The 20343-nt window shown below is 39.6% G+C and overlaps 2 protein-coding genes across 5 annotated transcripts in view; one reads left to right on the forward strand and one right to left on the reverse strand.

The window, feature by feature from the left end:
• AP1S2 (adaptor related protein complex 1 subunit sigma 2) overlaps window positions 1-7620 on the forward strand; it is a 53746-nt gene extending 46126 nt beyond the window's left edge. Inside the window, exon 5 of one of the 2 annotated variants that reach the window (XM_045024429.1) lies at window positions 6279-6584. In XM_045024429.1, coding sequence (XP_044880364.1) covers window positions 6279-6329 — 51 coding nt within the window. In that variant the 3' untranslated portion in view covers window positions 6330-6584. Of the gene's footprint in view, window positions 1-6278; window positions 6585-6688 lie in introns of those variants that run through there. The other variant, XM_045024822.1, reaches the window with a different exon arrangement.
• Window positions 1-20343, reverse strand: part of ZRSR2 (zinc finger CCCH-type, RNA binding motif and serine/arginine rich 2) — a 28366-nt gene that overhangs the window by 4206 nt on the left and 3817 nt on the right. The window contains exons 5-12 of one of the 3 annotated variants that reach the window (XM_045024016.1): window positions 17671-17757; window positions 14413-14451; window positions 12492-12607; window positions 10160-10373; window positions 9906-9965; window positions 6247-6302; window positions 5855-5964; window positions 4423-4906 (exon numbers count right to left, since the gene is read on the reverse strand). In XM_045024016.1, the coding sequence (XP_044879951.1) occupies window positions 4423-4906; window positions 5855-5964; window positions 6247-6302; window positions 9906-9965; window positions 10160-10373; window positions 12492-12607; window positions 14413-14451; window positions 17671-17757 (1166 nt within the window). Of the gene's footprint in view, window positions 1-4422; window positions 4907-5854; window positions 5965-6246; window positions 6303-9905; window positions 9972-10159; window positions 10374-12491; window positions 12608-14412; window positions 14452-17670; window positions 17758-20343 lie in introns of all 3 variants that reach the window. The other 2 variants (XM_045023923.1, XM_045024091.1) reach the window with 2 other exon arrangements.

Below are 20343 nucleotides of genomic sequence, written 5' to 3' on the forward strand. Positions count from 1 at the left end.
CTGTAGCAGCAGACTTGTGGGCAGTCTAGTTTTGGTGCTGAATGCATACCCAGACAGCTTAAATGTGGAGGAAAAATACAAGAGTTAGCAGCAGCTGAATGTACTATTGATATTAACCATTGGCATGGTCAAAGCTTTAGAAGAAGCTGCACCCTCAAGTCAAGGCTGGAATAAATATTTCCTTTTCTATTTAATAGTGTGGCTATAAAGAAGTATCTGCATTATGGGGGATAGTTTCAAGAACCAGATAGGCTCCCAGCTCCTCTTGAAAAAATCAGTGGGAGTTAGGCACCTAATTGCCCTTTGAAAAATCTCTCCTTAAGTATTGTATCTAATTTATACCCCACGATTGTACTGGTTTCAAGGATCCATTTGGAATGCAAACACAGATTTTAAACACTAATAGCACCCCAACTATCAAGATGAACCTTGATTTCTAGAAGTTATTTTATTACTGCTTTGCATGCTCCACATAGGAAAGTGTATAAGGAATTGGAATGAGGAAGTCATTCCTGGGGGGAACAGGGAGAGTAGCACTATGTGAAAGATAGGGTGACCAGATGTCCCAATTTTATAGGGACAGTCCTGATCTTTGGGTCTTTTTCTTATATAGGCTTCTATTAACCCCCCCCCCCCCATCCTGATTTTTCACACTTGCTGTCTGGTCACCCTAGTGAAAGAAAATGTAGAATCAAATGAAGTAAAAATCTTAAATGAATCCACATGTTCCATAGAATCTCTCTGGATAGTAATTACATACTCTAATAAGAATATAATAGTAGGGATCTATTACCGACCACCTGACCAGGACAGTGATAGTGACAATGAAATGCTAAGGGAGATTAGAGAGGCTATCAAAATAAAGAACTTGATAATAGTGGGGGATTTCAATTATCCCCATATTGACTGGGAACATGTCACCTCAGGACAAAATGCAAAGAAAGTTTTTCAATACTTTAAATGACTACTTCTTGGAGCAGCTGGTACAGGAACCCACAAGGGGAGAGGCAATTCTCAATTTAGTCCTAAGTGGAGCGCAAGATCTGGTCAAAGAGGTAACTATAACAGTACCACTTGGAAACAGTGACCATAACAACATTTCACATTCCTGTGGTGGGAAGAACACCTCAACAGCCCAACACTGTGGCATTTAATTTCAGAAAGGGGAACTATGCAAAAATGAGGTTAGTTAATCAGAAATTAAAAGGTACAGTGACTAGAGTGAATTCCCTGAAAGCTGCATGGACACTTTTCAAAGACACCAGAATACAGGCCCAACTTAAATGTATACCCCAAATTAAAAAACACAGTAAAAAGAACTAAAAGAGAGCCACCGTAGCTTAACCACCATGTAAAAGAAGCAGCAAGAGATGAAAAAGGCATCTTTTAAAAAGTGGAAGTCAAATCCTAGTGAGGTAAATAGAAAGGAGCATAAACACTGCCAACTTAAGTGCAAGAGTGTAATAAGTGCCAAAAAGGAGTTTGAAGAACAGCTAGCCAAAAATCTCAAAAGGTAATAAAATGTTTTTTAAGTACATCAGAAGCAGGAAGCCTGCTAAACAACCAGTGGGGCCCCTGGACGATCGAGATACAAAAGGAGCGCTTAAAGATGATAAAGTCATTGTGGAGAAACTAATTTAATTCTTTGCTTCAGTCTTCACAGCTGAGGATGTTAGGGAGATTCCCAAACCTGAGCCATCCTTTGTAGGTGACAAATCTGAGGAATTGTCACAGATTGAAAATAGGTAATTTTAAAAAAAAAGTGTCACTAGAGAAAGTTTTGGAATTAACTGAAAAACCTAACAGTAACAAGTCACCGGGACCAGATGGCATTCACCCAAGAGTTCTGAAAGAACTCAGATGTGAAATTGCAGAACTATTAAGTATAGTTTGTAACCTCTCCTTTAAATCAGCTTCTGTACACAATGACTGGAAGATAGCTAATGTAATGTCAATATTTAAAAAGGGCTCTAGAGGTGATCCTTTGAAGGGGTCAACAAACATGTGGACAAGGGGGATCCAGTGGACATACTGTACTTGGATTTCCAGAAAGCCTTTGACAAGGTCCCTCACCAAAAGGCTCTTATGTAAATTGTCATGGGATAAGAGGGAAGATTCTTTAATGGACTGAGAACTGGTTAAAAGACAGGGAACAAAGGGTAGGAATAAATGGTAAATTTTCATTATGGAGAGGGGTAACTAGTGGTGTTCCCCAAAGGTCAGTCCTAGGACCAATCCTATTCAACTTATTCATAAATGATCTGGGGAAAGGGGTAAACAGTGAGGTGGCAAAGTTTGTAGATGATACTAAACTGTTCAAGATAGTTAAGACCAAAGCAGACTGTGAAGAACTTCAAAAAGCTCTCACAAAACTAAGTGATTGGGCAACAAAATGGCAAATGAAATTTAATGTGGATAAACGTAAAGTAATGCACATTGGAAAAAATAACCCCAACTATACATACAATATGATGGAGGCTAATTTAGCTACAACTAATCAGGAAAGAGATCTTGGAGTCATCGTGGATCGTTCTCTGAAGATGTCCACGCAGTGTGCAGCAGCAGTCAAAAAAGCAAACAGGATGTTAGAAATCATTCAAAAAGAGATAGAGAATAAGATGGAAAATATCTTATTGCCCTTATATAAATCCATGGTACGCCCACATCTTGAATACTGCGTACAGATGTGGTCTCATCTCAAAAAAGATATACTAGCATTAGAAAAAGTTCAGAAAAGGGCAACTAAAATGATTAGGGGTTTGGTACGGGTCCCATATGAGGAGAGATAAAAGAGGCTAGGACTCTTCAGTTTGGAAAAAAGAGGAGACTAAGGGGTGGATATGATAGAGATACAAAATCATGAGTGGTGTGGAGAAAGTGTATAAGGACAAGTTATTTACTTGTTCCCATAATAGAAGAACTAGGGGCCACCAAATGAAATTAATGGGCAGGTTTAAAACAAATACAAGGAAATTCTTCACACAGTGCACAGTCAACCTGTGGAACTCCTTGCCTGAGGAGGTTGTGAAGGCTAGGACTATAACAGGGTTTAAAAGAGAACTAGATAAATTCATGGAGGTTAAGTCCATTCATGGCTATTGGCCAGGATGGGTAAGGAATGGTGTCCCTGGCCTCTGTTTGTCAGAGGGTGGAGATGGATGGCAGGAGAGAGATCACTTGATCATTACCTGTTAGGTTCACTCCCTCTGGGGCACCTGGCATTGGCCACTGTCGGTAGACAGGATACTGGGCTGGATGGACCTTTGGTCTGACACAGTATGGCCATTCTTATGTTCTTATATAAGTCCTGACAGCACTATAAGTATTAATTACTCTCCTATACATACTTTATTCATTTCTTTAGCCCCTCTGTTCCTTAGTTAACAGCTCCTGTGTTTTGGTTTATAGCAGGGGTAGGCAACCTATGGCACGCGTGCCAAAGGCAGCACGTGAGCTGATTTTCAGTGGCACTCACACTGCTGGGTCCTGGCCACCAGTCTGGGGGGCTCTGCATTTTAATTTAATTTTAAATGAAGCTTCTTAAACATTTTAAAAACCTTATTTACTTTACATACGACAATAGTTTAGTTATATATTACAGACTTATAGAAAGAGACCTTCTAAAAACGTTAAAAATGTATTACTGGCACACGAAACCTTAAATTAGAGTGAATAAATGAAGACTCGGTACACCGCTTTTGAAAGGTTGCCGACCCCTCGTTTATAGTATCCCTGTAGTAATCTTTAGCCCTTACTTCACTTAAAAAAAAAACCCACTTTAGATTACCATGCCTTAACACTACTGCCTTGATTTGTGCCCCAGCTAACTGGCTGAACCAAACACATGATCTCTACAACTAGCTCAAGGAGCACAGTATTGAATATCAAGTGGGCTACTACTTAACCAATCACCTGTACACTCACTCCCTCTTGGTATTTTATTCTCTGGGCTTGTACCTCTCTTTCCCTCAGCAGGACCACCTCCGTGCTGTTCATACATGCAGAATTGGCTTGGTGTCACTAGCAGGCAAGGCAAAGTGACATTCAGAATCTTAATTTCACCCCCATATTCTTGCTGCGCAAGCACTGTGTGCAAGCAGCAACACAGGGAGCTTTCTTCCACGGTGGGGAGAATTTGATCCCTGATCTCCAGCTGATCATAGGATACATTCAGTTGTCTAGTCCAACAGGAAGGATTTACACAAAATATTGAATTCCCATGACCCTGTGGTAAATTTAAATAATTAAATCTGTTCCATTTTTCTTAAACTCTTAAGTCCTGCTTGGGTCATACTCATTTTAATACAAGATATACCCTAATGCAGTACAACATTATTCTTGGTACATAGCCATCTACTGCACACATGGTATCTTTGGTAACACTACAGTTGCTCAAGTGGCAACTCCTCAAAGAATTCTCACTTTTTTGGGAGGGGTTCATTACTTCTTCCTCTGCTATTTGACCTCTTTTTGCCCCGACTCCTGGACCGAGAGGAGCTTCTACTTCGGCTTCTGCTACGACCACGTGTACAACTACGGCTTCTGCTGCGACTACGACCTCTCCTCTTCTTCCCTCTACTATGTGACTGCCTTCGTTCCCAACTTCTTGACCTGCTAGACCGCCGTCTTTTTTTGCTCTTGTGGCTACTTTTTTTCCTCTCTGATTCTCCATTTCTTTTGTAAGAATGATCTGGGCTGGGGCTGCTCCGTCTTCTTGACTTGCTGTAATAGTCCTCGTGATGGCCTGTTCTGTTTCTCCTTTCAGAGTTTTTAGCTGACTGATTGGTCCGTTCAGGAGAAATATGTATGTCTCTATTGGCCTCCCAAAACTCATTGTGTGGATTTCTGAATACGTGCAGAAAGTTGCAGTGTTTCCCTCTTGGGCATTTCTGTCTTTCAAATAAACCTGCAACAGATATTTTTATTTTTTTTAAAAGGTTATTTGCAATATTATATAAAGGCAACAATTCTGTTGTTTTTAATGTAATGTCAGCCATTTTAACTAAATATGTATTTTAAAAGATTTGTTGCACTTAATCTTTTGGCTTTTTCCACTATAGATATTTATACCACGCCCATCAGCCTCATCTACAAAGGAAAAACACACTTCAATTCTTTTCAAAAGATTATACTTTAATCTTACGCATGAGACACATCCATCCTGATATTAGTTTTAGCTTTTAAACATTCTAGTATGTCTTATGCTAAAGTGAGCTAGTAATTCTATAACTTAACTTTCCTAGTTATGTAAATTGGGCAGGATGGGTGTTAGTTAAATCTCAGGGATTTTAGGAAAAGGCATGAGTAAACCAGCCATTAAGCTGCATGGACTGGCCCCTTATAGCCTAAGTGCTATCCTGGAGGTAAGAAATTTCTGTTCAAGATAAATACATTTTGGATTGTAGCAAGACTGGGGTAAGAGTCAGCTAAATATAGTTATCACTGATCATAATGAAGAAGCTATGTTTTAACGTTTCAGAATCAGTTAGGTTGCTGGTTTTGAATGAGATGTAAAAACAGACATCCTGCCTATTTTACAATCATCTGTTATCCCAAAGCACTCTTCCTAAAGGTTGAGGGTGTTACTGCATCCTAACTACAGTCAGTTTCCTAAATCCCCCCAGCAATGTCAGTTGGACACCATATACACTTCCGGCCCAAAGCTTGTGTAGTCGAGTTAGTGCACGTATTCAGTTTGTCGCCTTGCACCTCAAAAGGTTTCTGTACTGTAACTTTATGTGGATCTCTCTGATTTGAAAGCCTGTAAGACATCACTGCTTAATCTTTCAGTTCTCTAATAAGCCTTTCAGTAATGAGAGACTTTCCCTTTTATAAAGGTTTATCCCTGACATACCACATATAGCAGTTTTCCACCTTGTCACTGGGCAAAATTCACACTGAAGCTGTCGTCCTGCATACCATCGTCCATTGAATAGAGTAAGGGCTTCTTGACAGTCTCGCTCCCTTTAATTTAAAGATAAGGCAGCATGTAGCATTAGTGGGGATATCATACAATCCTTTAAATTCTGTTCTCTACCAAATTTGGACTCTTACTGCAGTGTGGGGATGAATCACTTAGATAAAATAGGGTTTAAGTGACATTCAAATTTAAGTAAAATGGAAATATGGAATTAAACCTTTTAGAACCCAACAGGAAAAAGTAAAATGTTGTTATTTGGGTACTGCTTATGATCTATGAGTATTTAACTGTCAAGCGTCATAAAGAGTTAACTGCAAAGCACTTACGACTGGTACTGAACATATACATTTCCCCGCAGGTGAGGCTCAAAGTTGCAGCTGACCTAAGAGGAGATGAAATGTTAGATTAAGGCTTCTGAAATACTGAGAGATCCACGTAGCTCATTCCTGATGGAACTATACTCACCCCAATTTGGCTCATATCTAGGGTGACAAGAACATGAAAGTATTTTATTTATCAATTCTTCTGGCCTGGTTTTCACATACAGGTTTAATAAAACTGAACACTTAGTTCTGATTAAATAGAAGTTTGTTTAAAAATATTTTTTTTGTGGTATGTGTGAACAACATTTAAAATGGTTTGCTTTGATGTTAAACATAGGAGTTTTCTTTTCCCCTATAGCTGACAGCGTTTAGTTGAACACACACACACACCCCTCCTCATACTACACCTCATGCTCTGTTAATCAGGTTCTGTTTTATTCTCTAGAATGGCACCCTGGATAGGCAACACTGATGTGTCACCACATGATTAATCCTCCTGATTACATGGCGTTCTCTCCAGCTGGACTGTAAGAAGGCATCACCAATATTACAAAGGCAGTCAACACCAGCTGGACTTTTAATAGCTAATGATAGTTAGTAGTAATAAATGGTAGAAGTGCTGCTGGAGCTCCTAATGCTCATCATTAGACACAAATAGCACTTATAGGAAAGGAAAAACTGACAACACAAAGGGGAGATTGAAGAAGGAGACAGAGAAAAACAACAGAGGTGAAAAATCAGATATGAAAATATAGCCACGACACGTATTTCATCACACAAGCAATGCTGACACTGGAAAAGTTTGCTATTTTGGGAGGTCATGGGAACAACAGCAAGAATGAAATCGCCAGGAGTGTAAAAAAAATGTTGGGGGTCGCCACTCTTTTAAATATGAGATACTCCAGCTCTGCAGTGGGCACTAAGCACTAATTCCTAATTTCACATAAAACCATCTCAATCTGACTAGGAATAAAAAGCTCAGTTTAAGACAGGAGAAAAAAGGCTACTACGCAAATAGCTCTTAAATATTTAGCCCCTGCTGCTGTTTTCTTTCCTGTAATGTACCAAAAAGTTGGTTTATTCCACTGAAAGTGATTTAAAAGCTCTTTTGCTAGCATGGTTTTGTTGCACAAATAGATTTTTCTAATCTTTGTGAAATTTTACATAAAGGCACATTATTTCAGATTTAATTTACTCATCAGACTTAAGTTACCCAGGTTGAAAATGCTTAGGATAGGAATTTTCAGACAGATATAAGTGAAATACTTGAATATAGAGAATGTGGTATTAGCTTATTAGTAAGTAGTGATACAGCCAACATTTCTGGCTCAGACACTGTAAAATAACTCAAGCCATTAGATCTGGGGTAGGCAACCTATGGCACGGGTGCCGAAGGCGACACGCGAGCTGATTTTCAGTGGCACTCACACTGCCCGGGTCCTGGCCACCAGTCCAGGGCGCTCTGCATTTTAATTTAATTTTAAATGAAGCTTCTTAAAACATTTTAAAAACCTTATTTACTTTACATATGACAATAGTTTAGTTATGTATTATGGACTTATAGAAAGAGACCTTCTAAAACTTACTGGCACATGAAACCTTAAATTAGAGTGACTAAATGAAGTCTCAGCACAGCACTTCTGAAAGGTTGCCGACCCCTGCATTAGATATAGAAAGGCCCCACAGCAGCATAATGCAGGCAAGCTTTTACCAATAGTGTGCCACAGATCACACCATTGACATGCAAGAAATAAGCCGTGTGCACACTAGGGAATTTTATAAAAATACCTACCAGTGCAAGTTAACCAATGGTAGCTTTAGTGTTGACAAGGCTCTTCAGCTTCAAGTGTTTATCACCATGTTAGTTAAACCTGATGAAAAGCAGGTTTAATTGCCATGGCGGTATAACTGGGATTGGCATTAGGAGCACTGTCTATACCTGGACTGGTGGGAATTTGTTGTTGTCTTGTCTCACAATAATTATGTCAGGCATGAAATTGGAGAAGGAATTAGGTGACTCCTACATGGTTCTTTGTAAGGGCTTGATGCAAGGTGTCAAATCCATACAATATTACATTCAAAGCCTGCTCCTGAAACATCTTGCAGAGTGCATATATCTTGGTCCTTGTCTGCTGATGTTCATTCCTACAGTGTCCTTACTCTCACAATAGTGGATGTTATTTTCTGAAATCCTTTGGTATCAGAAGATTTTGTCTTTCAACCATTTATTTCAGCTAATATTTTCCTTGATAAGGCATCAATATCCTCAACTATTGTCATTCCAATGTGCGTTTCAGATCTTCCAACTTTGGCCAGATCATCAGCTATCAATTCCTGTATATACTACTGTGTAATGAAATCCCATAAAAAAATCAGTGTATTGCTTTGCTTTTTGATCCCCCAAGCCTCATTATCAACAATGCAATTCACAGCATTCAGGTGGGAATTTTGTTTTGTAATACAATTCCCAACAACGGACAAGTGTATTGTACAACAAGAGAAAAATATTTTTGGGGAAAGGAAAGGTAGAGAGTCCAACAAAAGGAAAGAGGGTGGAAGGATAAAAATGGAAAACAATCAGGACTGGTCATGAGAAGATATTTCTTTTTCTTGGAATAGATCAGAATTAAGGCTGTCAGAAAAGAAAATTGTGGGTTTTTTGGTTCAAAGGTTGTAGCCAGAGTTGATTAAAGTTGCGGTTTTGGTGTGGAGGGCCCAGTGCTCTAGAGTTGGCCTCAGGCACAGAGACCTCTGAAGGCCTGTGGAGGGCTGCAACTTCTGGGGCTCTGCTGTCCCAAGCCCTGTGCCTGTGGGAGGCACAAGTCCCAGCCCGGCCCCATTCACTTAGGCCTCCCCAAGCCCATCCTCTGATGCAGCTGGGCAGCCACAGAAAGTGAAGTCCTCAAGATCACACAGAAGCACCTTCTTGGCAGGCCTAGCTCACATCACTTGGTGGAGGCAAAAAGCAGGGCCGAGTGCAGGCAGCAGCACTCACCACAGAGCTTGGGTGGTGAGCAGGACAAGCCTCCTGGGAAGCCTGGCCTCAATCCACATGGATCCCTGTCCCCATCCTTCTCATTGGCCTCCGTCCCCACTTGCTCACGATGAAGGGGCAGCCGGGCCAAATTTGATTGAGTTGCCCTGCAACCTGGTGCAGGAGGTCCAACCCTGCTCAAACTTGCAGCAACTATAAAAAGCTGGTGTTTGGTCAAAGCTGCAGTTTCTACAACAAATTCTACCATTTCTAACTGGTCATGTACTATTCAAACATTTTACTTTCATACTAGTTCAATTTGTCAAACAAATATTTTTCTGCTCTTCACCAAGCCGTAGTAGCAAGTTACATTTTTTAAAATACATGATCTGAATTAAACAGAAAGTGGACTGTGTTCTAAATAAATCAAGCATATAACCATTTTACTCCATTAAATTGCCATAGGCATAGCTTGTAAGGGGACGGGGGGGGGGGACGGGGGGAGTGGGCAAGGTGAGGGACGCACTGCCATGTCAGCACAGCTACCTTTACTTGGGCTAAAAGGCTTAGTCCTAGGGCTAGTAGGTGGTTGGTAAAATTTTCCAGCTTTGAGACGGATCTGAGAATCTGCTGGACTGCTCGAAAGCTTACTAAGATGGGGGCTGAGAAATAAGAAGATTAAAATTACCTTTTGAAACATAGATATGTTGTGAGTTTGTCCCAGAATAAGTTTTGGGAGGGATTTCACCTGTAACTTGAAGAAATACAATCCTCTGTGATGACACAGATTAGTTTACAGGTACCATCAGAAATATGCAGTTTAAATTGAGAAACTGTACATTAAACTTAGCTATGGCATATTCTACAATTGAGATTTACAGTAGTCAAAACTGGCAAAGGAACAATGAGAGGTGATGATTATCATTGGGCTCATATGCATACCTTGAATTGAATAACCTTTCCCACATTCTTGAACTCAGGCAGTACATCTTCATAGAAGTCTAAGAACTGCTGGTAGGTTTCCTCCTCACTGTATTCAAGACTCGCATCTGTATCATAGTCATCTCTTCTACACTGCTCCATCCCAAATGTAACAAACATACCTCTGATCAGAAGCGTCTGACTAGATGTTGGGTAGTTATGTTTGCGGGAACACCTATATAATTTATGGTAAAGAAAAAAACACCTCACTTTAAGCAAAGGCTACACTGCTAAAGCTGCAAACATTTGCTATTTCTAGACCCACTAACAGCTCTGAATTGCAAGAAAATATTCTAAAAAGGAGCTTCATTAGTGTAATTATGGGAATCAGCATATTTCAAGGTGTAAAGCAGGTCATTCAAGACAAGTTTCCTGATAGTTTTAAAGCATCCTGCCATATACAAATGCCATCAGTGTTCACAAACACACAAAAAATCATCAGTTAGAAATTTAAAAAACAATGAAAGGCATTTATTCAAATGCTGCTATTTTGAAATATCTGTTCAATTTTTGAAGAGTCTTGCAAGACATTTTAAAGTCTTACTTCTGTAAGAGCCCCTCCTTTCTTCTCCGCAAAATTAAATAACTCTTATTGAAGTAAATGAAACTACTCTCATCCAATTGGGAAGGGGAAGAAAAATTAGGCCTCAGGTTGTGAACATCTGCAGCTATGGAAGTACCACATTTTACAAGTGACAGCTCTGCACAGAAGTTCTATTTTAACCTACATCACATCATATTGGTGGCCATAAGTGGCCTTCAGATGCTGCAATACAGTGTTCACCATAACAGCCTGAAGCTCAGTGAGTAATCTCCCTGACTTGCTTCTGAATGAGAAGGGTTTCACTATGCTTTAGGATCTCTGCTTCAAATACTCCCCTGTTCACCCAGGTAACTGAGTCAAAAAGCTCTGTCCAAAATGTGCTAGTTCTTTCTTGGAAGCACACTTCGGAGGATACAACTTAAGTATAATGCAGTTAAACTACCACATTTATTAAAACTCTATACAAACAAACCTTATATGATAGGAAACTAAAATTGGAAAATATAGAAACCATGTTACTATAAAGCTAGTAGGTTTGTTCATGATATAGTAACGTAGAACCTCGTTTATCTAACCCTCCATTTTCCTGCTCACCGCATTAACCAAACAACCAAGACTCCAGGGCCAGAAGTGCTGCTAGCTAGTGCTGCAGCATTGAACTCTCTCATTCTCCAGATTATCCCACTTTCTGATCATCCAATCTGGCCCCGGTCCCAATTAGATCAGTTAAACAGGATTCTGTTATACTGGATCAGACCAATGGTCAATCTAGCTCAGTATCAAGTCTGACAGCGGCAAAGAGCAAATACTATAGTGAAAGGTGCAAGCCCTGTAACAGACAACTATGGAATAGGCTGTCGACAGGAAGAGAGTTTCTTCCTATCTCCAAGCAATTACTGATTGACATATATTCAGATCCTATCTACTATAAATATGTTTTCATTTTTGACACGAGTCTAACTTCAACATGTACACTTCCACTGCTTATTTATGAATTATACTAAAAGGCTTCATTTCAGGTTTAATTTTGTTTCCTTTCAATTTGATGGTATGACCCCTTCTGTTATTGCAAGATGGTAAGAGTACCCTACTGACCTTCTGTACCATTCATTTTATATATTTCATAACAGAAAAATGCCAAAGAAAGGCAACACATGTGATTCAAGTCATGGGAACACATTAGGGCTTATTAAGTTTTCAGAGGCAATAAGTAAGATTAGAGCACTTTTTGAGAAAGCATACTAAATTAAATGGACGATGTGCAATGATCATGTGTACTGTACAAATAATGAGATACTGGAAAGTCACTTGACACATCCAGTCATGCAGATGTACACTACCTTGCTTTTGTAGCTGTTTTAGGCTCAGTGTATGCAAATTAATTAAGACATCTGACTGGATATATTCTTTTGGAGCTGCACCAATAATAATAGGAAACTGGATATACTCTGATGGCATAATGATCTACCACTGCAAATGCTTCTGCTGAAGTAGTCAGTCTGGTCCCAGTTTTGATCTGACTATTAGCAGTTTGATGTTCTAATAAAAAATGGATAACCCAATTCTGACTGTGCACTGCTTTTACTCTCAATTCACAGCTGTATAACTGAGAACAGAATCCTATCCAATAAGTCTACAGGAAACCCATCAAGCAATAGTGAGGAGATAATCTGGTCACAAACCTGTAAGAAATCCCAAAGGACCTAACCCCTTTAAACCATGTTATATACCCAACATTTGACCAGTTACCTGTCTCCAAATCTGCAGGATCCTGTTTTGATATAAAATGGGCAATTAGCTCTATCTTTCTCCGTTCCTATGTTCTCTGGGGGTTCTGGGTTATGCCAGGTAGCGCCATTTTCCAGCTGTTTAAAAATACCATTAACATATCATTACCTTAACGAGTGGAACACAGTAAAATAAATATATAAATAAATGTGACAGCAAGGAGTCAAATTCAATACTTATGTAACTCAATGTTATCTCCTTTGACACCCAGGTGACTTTGAACCAAGTATTTTAAATACTGCTCTGTATGGTCATCCAGTGCCTCTAATCTATCCAAAGATGGACAGCTCTTCCTTGGAAACTCTACACAAAATGAACTTAAGATCACAAATGGAAATTTTCCATTTGCCAGAGTCCAGGATACATTAAGTTTTTACAAACAATGACAGTACTCAGTCCTTACACTGGACTTACACCCTCAAAGAGAATTACAAATATTCTTTCTTGCATTAGGGTAGCCCACCATTCTAACATAGGGGGATCCTCGGGGAAGAGACCTACCTGACAGCAAAGCAACTCCAGGACTGGGAGAGTGTAACAGTGGCTAAAGACACTTATGCATCCCCTTTCCTGAATTGGGCTGAATGCTTTCTGGCAGGAACTGAGGGTTGGGTCCATTAATTTATCCTTACAACAGCCCAGGGAAGTAGGTAAACAAGTATCAATTTTTATGCAGATAAGAAAAATGAAGTACTAAACTTAAAGTAACTTGGCTCAGGGCCACAAAAAAAATCTACCAGAGCTATGACTGGGATTAAAACGCAGGAATTCCTCATTTCTAGTTCTGTACTCAAGCCACTGGCCTGGGACTCCTAAAATGCAGTATGAGATTACCAAATCGCAAATGTTTGTTGACTAGAAGAAAAGTTGGAAGCACCCTTAAAAAGGTGAATGTTACACCCACTTTACTAAGCAAAGCAGTTTGGAAAAGTGTTGAAGTAGCGCTTCTCACATCAAATAAACTGAAAGCTATGATTATGTACAGTTGGCACTTCTACTGGTGATAGCACCATTTGGGAGAGGGCAGGAGCAGAATGACATCTGTGGCTTCAGCAGTGGTAGAACTCACCAACTGAAACCTTGTCTCTTTCAATTTCAAACTCCAATATACTACATGTTCCCTTTGTTTCTCTCCCAGAAGTGCCAAAGGTGGATTTAGAGCCCTAGGCAGTAAAAACAGTCAAAGCAGTTTTCCATCCAGATTTTGTCAATTAGAAGTTTAGTTCCCTTGCTCAGTCTAAATATAATGGAGAATCCAACACTATTCCAACGTGGCTAATATCAATCAACTCTGAAATGGGTAACTATAATTAAGTTTACTTTTCAGATAGGTGCAAGAGTCCATTCAGTGCAAGAACCTTTAGAAACCTTTACTGCCTGGGTGAGATAAAATGAGTTGTTTTCTTTTAAAGAAATGGAGAGACTGAATTCAGGCACTGAGATCTAATTTAAGAACATTCTGCAGATTTTAATACTTTTTACCAATTCGAGATCTGCACTCTTCCAGGTACCCAAGTGGTTCCCTCTTTATTTCAGAATCAGTACTCTCTCCTGCTGCAGTGCTTTTATTCAAAGAAAACATACCATCATATCAAGTCTTCAGTGGCCCAGAAAGCAGAATCCCAAAGTCATTTTAGACCTGGCTCTCCTGAACAGACACGAGCACACAAAGCTGCACTGCTACCAAGGAGCCACAAATGTGCTTAATTATATGTTTTAGCTATTAAATACATTGTTTATGGCTAATGAAAACCATTACATATTAAATTATACAAGGCCATTAGCTTCTCTTCAGAAGAGATGAATATCATTCCAGAAGACAAAAGTCAGATGTAGTCAATAGTCATCTTTCAGTTCTTTATTGAAAAGAGACTGAACATACCTGACTTTCAGCTTGATCCAGCATCTTCTGCACAGCTTCCTATAAATGGTGCAAACACAGGACTAGTGAAAACCCTGAAGGGAGGTAACTCATCTGGTTTCTTTAGTTAAGAACCTAATTTGCAATATTTAATGACTATACACGGTAAAGAAGTGTGGTGGTTTGTTTTTAAAAACACTGAAAATTTATTTTTTGCTTTGCAATAAGTCAGACCACCTATAATGTTAAAGGATACATCTGAGAAGACTTCAATGTAGATGTGTGTTTTCTAATATCTAAATGCTAGAGCATTTCACAAAGTTACTTTTGAAACTAGTAGTTTTCTTTCTCCACTTTTGCTGCCACTGAACTATATGTTACTTTGCACACCTAAACATATCTGTGGCACTAACAGTTTGCTTGATAAGTGAGCATAAATACAAAATGGAATTCAGGACAAGCCAAGAGAAGTGACCACTTAAGTTTAAAATGCATTTTTAATATTAATAAGTTAGCTTTGGATTTTCCTAGTCATAGGTCTCTTTGCATACACACTGCCCACTCAGTAACATTTATAGCAAAAGTTTTGGATTTTATTTTAGCTCTGGTGTTTTCAAGCTTTTTTATGGACTGAACCACGTATTAATAATGAATGGCTCATGGACTCAACTCCCCTCCCAGTCACAATCATGTGGACCACTTCCCTTCTGAGTGTTGATCATATATAGTTCCTGGGCAATTACAGCAATCGTTTACACTGAAGAGCAATTTTAGGAGAGTATGTAATGTATTTATATTGATTTTAATGCAATTTAGCAGCTGAAATAAAGTGCAGAGTCAGCACCATTTGACCACGTAATTGTCTGTGGACCACCATCAGGTGACCACGAAGAATTCAGGAACCAGTTTTAGCTAACAATTCACAAATTTCCAATGGCCAGAAGCAACAAATATGCACTCCCTTTAGTTTAAGCATGACATTTATTCTGTCAGCTCGGTAGTGCTCTTCTACACTGTCTACTGGATTCCAGGAATTCACAACTAACACCATATTTCTACCACTCTCTTCCCCTTTAGTTCTCATTTTAATCTTTCTATTGTTTTCTCTTCTCTCCATTTCAGTCCACCCCACCATGTTTGAGGTTCTCCCCATACCTTCATCTTGGTTTGGACATCTAGAATCATACACAGAAGACATGCATCATAGCAACTTTCTGTTAAGTGGAGGGAGAGGGGGAGTGGTGGGTGGAACTGCTTTTGCAGCCAGACAGCACAATATTCCCAGCTCCTGTTTACCCAGGTAATGAGGGACATCATTCTGCCCCAGCTGGATAAGTGCTGACTGCTGAACCAAGTCCAACCACCCTTTCCTTCCTTTACAGTCTCCACTCTTTCATTCCATTTGGATCAGTCTTCTATTCTCCTAGTCTACTGTCCACTTCTACCACTCACCCCCATTTTACTTTATCTAGATCAGTGATTCTCAAACTTTTGTACTGGTGACCCCTTTCACACAGCAAGCCTCTGAGTGCGACCCCCCCCCCCTTATAAATTAAGAACACTTTAAAATATATTTAACACCATTATAAATGTTGGATGCAAAGCGGGGTCTGGGGTGGGGGCTGATAGCTTGCGACCCCCTGTGTAATAACCTCACGACCCCATGAGGGGTCCTGACCCCCCGTTTTGAGAACCCCATATCTAGATGATTATATCTGTGTCTTGGTGGCTGCCGCCACCCATATCACTTCTTCAGTAGTTCCTGAGAGAGATTGACAATTCCTGTCAGTGTTACTCTTTTGCTTCTACTGGAGAAGTACAGTAACTCCCCACTTAAAGTCATCCCGGTTAACGTTTTGTTATTACGTTGCTGATCTATTAGAGAACATACTCATTAAAGTTGTGCAATGTTCCGTTATAAGGTTGTTTGGCTTGCCCCGCTCTGCCTACCCGCCCAGCGCTCCTGCGAGGAACGGGGTTGGGGCACAGGGGCTTGCCCTGCTCCACCCGGGGAGTGGGCAAGCCCCCATGTCCCGACCCCCGACAGGCGCGCCAGGTGGGCAGAGCAGGGCATGCCTCCTCACCCCGACCCTGCTACGCCCCTGCCTCAACCAAGCTTCACAATCATTGGTGAGTACGGTATTAAATTGTTTGTTTAAAATTATTTTAAAACGTATACAGTATATTTATATAATCTCTTTTGTCTGGCGAAAAAAACTTCCCTGGAACCTAACCTCTCCCCCCCCCCCGCCCCCATGTACAATAATTCTTATGGGGAAATTGAATTAGTTTAAAGTAACATTTTTCAGGAACATAATTCCAACGTTAAGCGAGGAGTTAATGTATTATGTACAGTAGCCTCAGTGCTACCTTCCATTATTAAAAGCAGGAGGGAAAACTACTTGTTCTCTCTCCTCTCCTGCTGCAGCTACTTGAAGATGGCAGTGGGCTGAATCACATCTTTGTTTCTGGTGAAGCAGCTCTGAATGAAACTGAGTAGGATCAGATCAGTTTTCATCTCTTGCTGCTCTGGAGAAGTTGAAATGAGATGGATGAACTCCAGAAAGTTGTGATCATCCTTCCCCTGATGACCTGACTTTGGACCTTTGTAGGAGGAAATCCAGGAGGACAGCTACAATCTCTCTAAATTCTAAGCAGATACTCTACCAAATAACTTTTTTTGGTTAAATTAATTATACAGCTGTTAACACTTTTCAATATTGTGTTCTTCCCCACCCAACAAGTTATGAAAAAGATACATCCTGATGAATGAGTCAGGTAAAGAGGACCTGTAAAATCTTTTGAGTAAGAACACTGTTAAGGAACAGCAGCAATGTAATTCCAGATCAATGTAAGGAACTTTTTAAAAATGATTACATTAAGGTTGCTCAGCTGTCTGATAGGGAAAACATACAATACTATGTTAAGAGTTATCTTTAACATGTCACATGTTAAGTGCACATGAGAGAACGGGTGCCAGCAATATACCTTCATATTTTCCCAATGCAAATAATTACAGGGGAAGTGTAATACAAGAAGCCATATGTTGCTACACAAACTGAAGGACTGAGGCTATTTTTGTTTAATTTTTATCCCCAATATAAGGCTTCATTAAAATAAAATACAGAGGGTCTATTTCCAGGTCTCAGAAAAACACCCATCAATTATTTCCATTCCCCATTTTCTAACGCTAATAAACAGATGCATAAAGTCAAGACTGTTACATCTGGTACTGTAAGAGGATATGCAGTGTGTTTATCCTCCTAGTGCAGGCATCACCTCTCTTTCTCTCTTCTCCTGTTGCTTCTGCTCCTCCTCTTCTCTCTCCTTCCTTTGCTGTTCTTCCCATTCTTCTTTTATCTTTCTCTTTACGAGAAGAAAGATAAACTGTTCATTTTTCTTGGTAAGTGATTAAAAGAATATTCTTTCAAAAATACAATACATACACATATGTATGTGAATGAGAAAACTATAGGTAAATCCAAAACCATCACCCAGGGTGGACTGATTTATATCAAAGCAACTTAAATTGTCGATTTTAATTAGGTTTTAAATCACCAAGCAATAAACCCCGATTTAAATCTTTAATTTTAATCCTGTTTTGCATTTATACATCTTAATTATTTTCCTAAAGAAGTGTTGATTCTCATTGTTTGGTAATCATTATAACTTGTTGATTTGCAACTAAATGTAGCCTTTCCACTAAATTTGGTACTTTTTGCAAACCAGGACACAATATATATCTATATACATTTAAGCAATTATACAGCTTAACTTACATTTATTTAGATTCTTAATGTTTAAATTTTTTATATGGTAAAAAATCGTAAGTGATGCATTTCTTATTTACTAGATAATTTTGTACCTGCAATCTGTGTCGGGCTTTATTTGGATGGATATTTGAATTCAATTAAACATGCACAAAGACAGCATTTTAAAATTTTTGTTATTAAATAACACTACCTGCAATGCACTGGGATACATAAGAAAACGGTTAATTAAAACATGTTTTGTATCTAAACTGATTTATTAAACAAAGGAAACAATCTGTAAAGATTTCAGAGTGGTAGCTGTGTTAGTCTGTATTAGCAAAAACAATGAGGAGTCCTTGTGGCACCTTAGAGACTAACAAATTTATTTGGGCATAAGCTTTTTTGGGCTAAAACCCACTTCATCAGATGCATGGAGTGAAAAATACAGTGAGCAGTATAAATATTACAGCACATGAAAACATGGGAGCTGCCTTACCAAGTGGAGGGTCAGTGCTAACGAGGCCAACTCAATTAAGGTGGAATTGGCCTATTCTCAACAGTTGTCAAGAAGCGGTGAATACCAAAGGAGTAAAAGAGTGAATTGAACTGATCACCAAGTCCTTCAAGATTTTAGAACTAGTCGATCTTATCCTCTCACATCGAGACTGGTAGAAGAAAATATGCTTTTTCAACTCCCCATTGGTTTCTTAACTCTGAATGAACTACAAGAATGTAATTGAATTTGCTGAATAAACTGAGATGAAAACAGTATTGTCTATGCATCTGCAGAAGAGTTACTGCTATCAAAAGCTGGCTCAGCGCTTCAGCAAACTCTGATTCCAGGTGCTCAGCCAGTGACTTCCACCAGTTCACTGGTTGACTTTCTTCAAAACTTGGCAGCAAGCATGTATTGCTTAAATATTTTTATTTAATGTAAATTATTTTAATAGATTATAATAAAACTAGTGTGATGGGTCATTCCATATTCTTTATGAAAATATGCTTATGATATGAACATGACATAATTGAAATATACTTTATGCATGATGGCTCATGTGAGATATTATTGGAAAAGGTTATTCACTGAATGTGATTATCCAATTTGTATGCCTGTATCAGTTCTGTATCTGAAGTTAGGAATATTGACTATGTATCTGTATTTCAAACTATGCTATTTTGGGTGATACCCCAGCTAATACTTCAGGTACAACAATGAAAAAGCCAGACAGTGCTGATGGCCCATCAGCAAGAGACAACAGACTGTAAAAGAGCTTAGTCTTCCTATGAACATGTGGGTCAGCCTGTGAAGAACGGCTTCAGGGGCCCTACAGAGGCATGTGACCATGTCACCTGATACTGGAACCCATCTTGAATTCTGTACTTTTTCAGGAGAAGCTAGGGAGGGGGGTCAAACTAGGAAACAAAGGACTCCTGCCTTATGCAAATCCTATTTAAGGGTGGGGAGTGAGGTAAGCCAGGTCATCAGTTCTCCCCTGCTACCCCACCCAAGATGACTACTGGAAACAACTAAGACTGAACTGAGGGAAAGAACTGTACCCAGGCTGGAAGGGCGTCTGACCTGTGAAGATTATTAGAACCATATTTAGGGTGAGAACTTACATGTAACCAGTTTCTTTAGTGTATTAAGCTTAGTTTGTGTGCTCTGTTTTATTTTCTTAGTAATCTGCCTTGTTCTATCTGCTACCTCCTTAACTATTTAAAATACACCTGTTATAGTTAATAAATTTATTTCTGTTTTACAATATAATCCAGTTTATGTGATTTCTGAAGGGGGGGGGGAAGTTGTGCAGACCCTCCTCCACATTAAGGGAAGAAGCAAATTTCATATAATTGTGGGTTTGTACTCCAGCGGGGGGGAAAAACGGGGGGGGGGGGGGACGGACGACACACACGACGGAAAGACGGGTGAACATCTGGATACTGTGGCAAGTCCCTTAAGCTGAGCCTTCCCAGAGCAGATCTCTGTCTCTCTGTGCAGCCGGGTGTGGCCCGGCAGGTGTGCTGGGCTGGAAAAGGCTGGGGAGCCTAGCCCAACAAGACCAGGTAAAAGGGGGCCCAGGCTGGCAGAATAGTCTGACTCAGTGATGACCCAGCACACCAGGTGACATCCCAGGGGGTCCAACCCATCACAAATAGGTCTTAACATATTTCATATTGTCATTTCAAATTTAAATTTTAA

Source organism: Mauremys mutica, chromosome 1, assembly GCF_020497125.1.
Source record: "Mauremys mutica isolate MM-2020 ecotype Southern chromosome 1, ASM2049712v1, whole genome shotgun sequence".
Classification (NCBI taxonomy): Eukaryota; Metazoa; Chordata; order Testudines; family Geoemydidae; genus Mauremys; species Mauremys mutica.